General features: G+C 45.4%; 1 protein-coding gene across 2 annotated transcripts; it reads left to right on the top strand.

Annotated features, from left to right (window-relative positions):
- Positions 1-793: 793 nt before the first annotated feature.
- Positions 794-5761, top strand: LOC118473498 (polyamine oxidase 7-like). 2 transcript variants are annotated; one of them, XM_035963044.1, is made up of 9 exons: positions 794-988; positions 1140-1392; positions 1995-2144; positions 2219-2474; positions 3973-4116; positions 4286-4623; positions 5159-5240; positions 5336-5433; positions 5503-5761. In XM_035963044.1, the coding sequence occupies exons 1-8, from the start codon at positions 868-870 to the stop codon at positions 5423-5425; spliced, it is 1434 nt and encodes a 477-aa protein (XP_035818937.1). In that variant the 5' UTR covers positions 794-867; the 3' UTR covers positions 5426-5433; positions 5503-5761. The 2 variants fall into 2 exon arrangements, with proteins under 2 accessions (XP_035818937.1, XP_035818935.1); XM_035963042.1 differs by having other exon boundaries at positions 4286-4699.
- The last annotated feature ends 239 nt before the right edge of the window (positions 5762-6000 follow it).

The raw sequence follows: 6000 nt of genomic DNA, 5'->3' as shown, positions 1-6000 counted from the left end.
AGTCACTCAAAAAATAGAAAACAATAAATGCAATTCATGTTATTTAGCACATGTTACGACATATTTTAGGAACAGGCCGGAATTTTCAAGCAACATGCTCACGAAACATGAACTTGAACTTGTGATATAGTTGTTTCAAAATTGTATAAAACAAAAACAAAGTTAAAAAATCATGAAACTTATCGACATGTCATGATATCATATGTCAAATTTTTATCAAAGTCTCTACATATGAAATCATGACATGTCGACAAGTTTCATAATTTTCTAACTTTGTTTGTTTTTTATACAATTTTAAAACAAATAGATTGCAAGTTCGCGGGCTTGTTTTGTGAGCATTGTGCTCGAAAATTTTAGTTTATTCCTAAAATAAACCGTAACTTGTGCTAAATAACATAAATATTATTTTTGCAGTGACATGCGCACCATGTGTGTGTATATTTATGCATTCGAGAAGCTCCTAGCTAGCTAGCTAAGAGACGAGCTGAACAGTCAACGCGCAATTGTTGAGAATTTTCCCCATCCAATAATCACCCGCCATGATTTGGTGTTAGGATATGATCAAATTTATGGCTTGCTAAATAAGTATGTAGTCCCTACAAACATAAATGCGTTTCGTTCTGGCTAATATGTACAGTATGTAGATTTGTAGCTTAATAAAATATCGGATCGATCGACAGCGAACCTGTACGCTGCTACCACTACCTGCAGCGAAAATGCATCATCCAACAGGCTGCATGTGCGCGCGTCTTTGCACCATCTCCGCATATATATAAGTGCACCCTGGGTGGTGAGGCTGAGAGCAGCACAGCTAGAGACCTCTCTTCGTCTCATCAGTAGAGAGAAAGGTTAATTGTGGGGAAACTAATGAAGACCTCCGTAGTCGTCGTTGCTGCTCTAGCAGCGGTGCTGTTCTTAGCACAGTCGTATGCTTCCCTCGCCGGCGCCAGCGGCCCCAGGGTCATCATCGTCGGCGCCGGCATGTCCGGTAACTAATAGATATAACCATGCATGCGCGCGCGCCAGACGACGACGACGACGTGTTTCTTGCGTTGCTTCCATGCATATATATATGCATGCATGTTTCCATGAAATAACGTTTATTGCCTCGCTGGCGATCCATGGATCTGCTGATGCAGGGATCTCGGCGGGGAAGACGCTGTGGGAGGCCGGGGTCCGGGATCTGCTGATCCTGGAGGCGACGGGGCGCGTGGGCGGGCGGATGCACAAGCACAACTTCGGCGGCATCAACGTGGAGATCGGGGCCAACTGGGTGGAGGGCCTCGGCGGCGACCAGCTCAACCCCATCTGGCCCCTCGTCAACTCCACGCTCAAGCTCAGGAACTTCTACTCCGACTTCGACAGCGTCGTCGGCAACGTCTACAAGGAGAAGTACGTATATTTATTTATATATATTTATACACAAAGAAGGAACGCACGCACGCATGCATGCACGCGCTTGATGATTAAAACATGAACCCGATCGATGAGTGTGTGTGCAGCAAAAAAAAAAACATCTGCCTGAAACTACTATACTCACTAACTACTGTAAATTAATGGTAGCGCGCGAGTGCATGTCTGAATCGGACATTCAGACGAAACAATTAACATGCCAATAGTCCTGGCGCGCGGACCTCTTTTTATCACAGAAAACGTATAATATATGACCGGCCGTTGGTAAATTAAACTGACGAAGGACGCGATCGATGCTTTCGTCATCGATGAACAGCATACGCTAAATAAATGCTGGATATGACACTGTGTGATTGTATATACAAGACGCTTTGAGAAGAGAACGACGCTTCGTTCGTCGTCCAAACCAACATTAACAGAGAATTCATGAACTACTAAATGCTAAAGAAATATAATGAAAAACATGTGCATATATATACTTTGCTTCAATATGACAAGTCGTCTCTTTTGTCACAATAATTAATGCGTTGTTTAATCCTGTTCCCGTCGTCGTCGTCGTGGTCGCTCGCCGCCGGCCGCAGCGGCGGTGGGCTGTACGACGAGGAGTACGTGCAGAAGAGAATGGACCGTGCCTACGAGGTGGAAGAGCTGGGCGCCAACCTTACCAAGAAGATGCACCCCAGTGGCCGCGACGACATCTCTGTCTTAGCCATGCAACGGCTGTTCAACCAGTACGCGTTTCGATGCTTGCTTAACTTGTGTGTTTTGATGCTGCGCGCGTGCTGAACCAGCTGTACGTATGCAGCCAGCCGAACGGGCCGACGACGCCTGTGGACATGGCGCTGGACTACTTCATATACGACTACGAGTTCGCAGAGCCGCCGCGCGTGACGAGCCTGCAGAACACGCAGCCGACGCCCACCAACGCCGACTTCGGCGAGGACAACTACTTCGTGGCGGACCAGCGGGGGTACGAGTCCATCATACACTCCATCGGCAGCTCCTACCTCTCCACCGACGGCAACGGCAAGCTCAAGGACCGCAGGATCCTGCTCAACAAGGTGCTTGCTGATATGCATGATCTATCAGCTTATTTCTCGTTCGTTTTCTACGTGTATGCAATATATGAGAGGATAGGAAAAGGCCGATCCACTACTCGTAGAGATAAGTTTTTTTCCCACACCTTACTTAAAAGAAATCAATGCTTTGAAAATAAAAACATTATAAATTTGTAAGTAGAGTTAGATTCAGAATACATACAAAAAAGATTTTAGTCAGCAATTATATACAAATCTCTTTTCTAATATATAAAGTACGAGTCTCAATGGTCATCCTACATCATTCTTCATCTTCCAGCATAATACAAAAATAAAGTAAAACTATAAACAAAAACCTTAGTAGTTGCCTCCACATTCACACTCATCTAACCAGTAGAACATATACATTTTTTTAATTTATTAAAATAAAGTCTACACATATGATTGATATATAGAAACCGCAGCAATAACGTATTGGTAACTGACTAGTATATATACTATATACACCTCACTTTGTTCTGTGTCGGTCCACTAATTAAAGCCATGTTTATTGCAATAAAGCTAATAGTTAGCTGACTAAAAACTATTAGTAAAAGCTAGATTATTTGGATGTATGCATTTAATTTTAACAGCTAAATATATATTAGCTTTAGTGCATTCAAATAAAGCCTAACACGGCCCGTACATATTCACACCATCATGAAAAAAGAAACGACCGATACGATTCCACGTATAGCAAATATACGAGCATGCATTGACGGCAACGTTCAGACTAGACTTTAAATTTTAGTCTTATAAAATAGTGATGATAATAGCTTACGATCCAAATATTTCTTCATAATTTGTTAGACCTCTAAATTAATTTTAGTTTAAAAATAAATAAAAATAGAGCTAGATCCTACTGCGATCCGATCGTGACCTCTACCCGTGAGTACAGTGCGTGCCAGTGCCAGAGGAACGACGTGACGGAACAGAAGGAAGAAACCACAATTTCGGCTACCAGGATATATTGTCTGCGCAGCCACACCACGAAATGACGATCGAATCTCAGTATAGCTCTGTTTCACTCCGAATCAAAATCCCAAGAGTATATATATACACGTACGTTGAATAGTTTCAATGTTAAAAATAATACGTATATATACACCAAACGAAATAAAGAAAGGAATCTATCTCATGTGTGTGTGTATAGCGACACTGAAAAGGAAACCTCAACCTTCCACGCACGTCGAGACACACACAGGTGCTCGCGATCTATAGGCACATGTATAATAGCGACACTGACGAAAAGGGCAGCTCAATAATCGTCAACGTGCGTCGAGACAATGGATGTACGTTGTGATAGATCGATGTGGCAGCTTGCTGTCTGTGTAATAAATAATAATAATAATAATAATAATAATAATAATAATAATAATAAACGGACCCCGGCCGCTGTCGTCCCTTAATAATAAACGGAAATGTTGCTGAATATATAAGCAAGCTGTCTTTATATTTTTGTACAATTATACTGTATATGCAGGTGGTGCGGCAGATCGCCTACAACAAACAAGGGGTGGTCGTGAAGACGGAGGACGGGTCGTCGTACCGTGCGGACTACGTGGTCGTCTCCACCAGCTTGGGCGTCCTGCAGACCGATCTCATACAGTTCAAGCCACAGCTGCCCGTCAGTTCACATGCATCTCACTTCTAGCTATATATACCTGCTTAATTAATGAATTAATTAATTAATTATAATACCATGGAGGAGGAATGACAACTGATCGAGTGACCGGACGGATAATAATATCTAGTTATATACACTAGCTAACAAGCAAAACACATCGTATCGCCAGTTCTGGAAGATCGCGGCGATCTACAGTTTCGACATGGGGGTGTACACCAAGATCTTCCTCAAGTTTCCCGAGCGGTTCTGGCCCGTGGGCGAGGGGAAGCAGTTCTTCATGTACGCGAGCAGCCGGCGCGGCTACTACGCGCTGTGGCAGTCGTTCGAGCGGGAGTACCCGGGCGCCAACGTGCTCCTGGCCACCGTCACCGACGACGAGTCGCGGCGGATCGAGCGCCAGAGCGACGACCAGACGAAGGCGGAGGTGGCGGAGGTGCTGCGGGACATGTTCCCCGGCGCCGACGTGCCGGGCCCCGACCAGATCGACATCTACGTGCCGCGCTGGTGGTCCGACCGCTTCTTCAAGGGATCCTACTCCAACTGGCCCGTCGGCGTCAGTCGCTACGAGTACGACCAGCTCAGGGTACGTATGCGTGTGATCAAACTGACGCGCAGTTGCCAGGCCGGCCGGCGGTTACTAATTAGTAATTAATAGTAGTTAGAGCATCTCCAAGAGGAACTCCTATAGTTGGAGCCTCAAAAGCTAAATTGAACCTGATTCAAGTTAACTTGGATCAACAATTTTTTATCAACTCCAACGGCAACTCCTAAACCCACGTGGTAGTTAACTCCGTGAGATTAGACGCACATGAATAGGTCCCCTGACCGGGGTGCTGTATTTAGCAACTGTGATTTCGGGTGCTATATTCATTTGATAGAAATTTATAAATTGTTGAAAACTATTTTGAGATCTTAACTCTTATATTTGAATATAGGACCCGGCTTAAGTCCTAAGATGCTCTTACAGTAATTATCCAAATGTTCTTCCTTCTACTTCTTCTTTTTTGCTGATGGATTTTATATGTTAATTATTACAAATTAGGCGCCGGTTGGGAGGGTCTACTTCACTGGTGAGCACACCAGCGAGCGCTACAACGGCTATGTCCATGGAGCATACCTTGCAGGTCACCTCTAGCTCTTGTTGGACGTACTACTCATGCATCTCTTGTACCAGTGTGGGGTTCTGCTGCCCATACACTAGCTAATACATCTTCAACAGGTATCGACTCCGCAAACATCCTCATCAACTACATCTTCAAGAACGAGGAGTACAAGGTCCGTGGCAAGTACGACGTGGAGGACGACCTAATCGCACAGGTAAAGTTGACAGTAGCAGATTCTTGTGTCAGCGACAAATGGTTACAGGTCCCACACTTACCACTGCAGGCTAGATGAACGACGACGAGTGCACACGCCGGATGCCCTGCGCCACGACAGAGAGAGACAGAATAAACTGCCATGGCTTTATTTGCCCTGTGGAGCGATGCATGCTTCCCCCTTCCCTTTCGATCTAGAGCAACCCCAGCAGGCGCCCTGCACCGTCTGGCGTCTGCTTGCTGTTCATGTCCCGTGTCTCTGTGTGTTTTTGGATTGGATGCCAATGGAATAAGAACGTAGGCTCGAGACCTCTGTTCTATTTGGTGTTTGTGGGGTCATCTATGCACGTACGTCAGTCTCACATGCAATGCACGCACTAGTGGGAATACCTAATCATTTCGGGGACGACGGCGAGCCCAGCCAGCGACATCAACGCGAAACATCTGATGATTCTCTCTCACAAAGCTAATGATATTTCAGTCCGGTAGTCGCCACCGCGATCGATCCCGGCCCATCATTAATGGGCTGGGCCTGGGCACCACCACCCCGTGCGTCATGGGCCGAATG

Source organism: Zea mays, chromosome 1, assembly GCF_902167145.1.
Source record: "Zea mays cultivar B73 chromosome 1, Zm-B73-REFERENCE-NAM-5.0, whole genome shotgun sequence".
NCBI classification, from domain to species: domain Eukaryota; kingdom Viridiplantae; phylum Streptophyta; class Magnoliopsida; order Poales; family Poaceae; genus Zea; species Zea mays.
Note: the sequence above shows the minus strand (reverse complement) of the source record. Positions and strands in the feature narration are given on the sequence as shown.

Bases quoted from the DNA above. Each gene is read 5' to 3' on its own strand.
- LOC118473498 (XM_035963042.1), top strand. From the start codon at position 868: ATGAAGACCTCCGTAGTCGTCGTTGCTGCTCTAGCAGCGGTGCTGTTC. The intron at 1,393-1,994 runs GTACGTATATTT...CGCCGGCCGCAG, and splicing joins GGCAACGTCTACAAGGAGAA to CGGCGGTGGGCTGTACGACG. The intron at 5,241-5,335 runs GTCACCTCTAGC...CATCTTCAACAG, and splicing joins CCATGGAGCATACCTTGCAG to GTATCGACTCCGCAAACATC.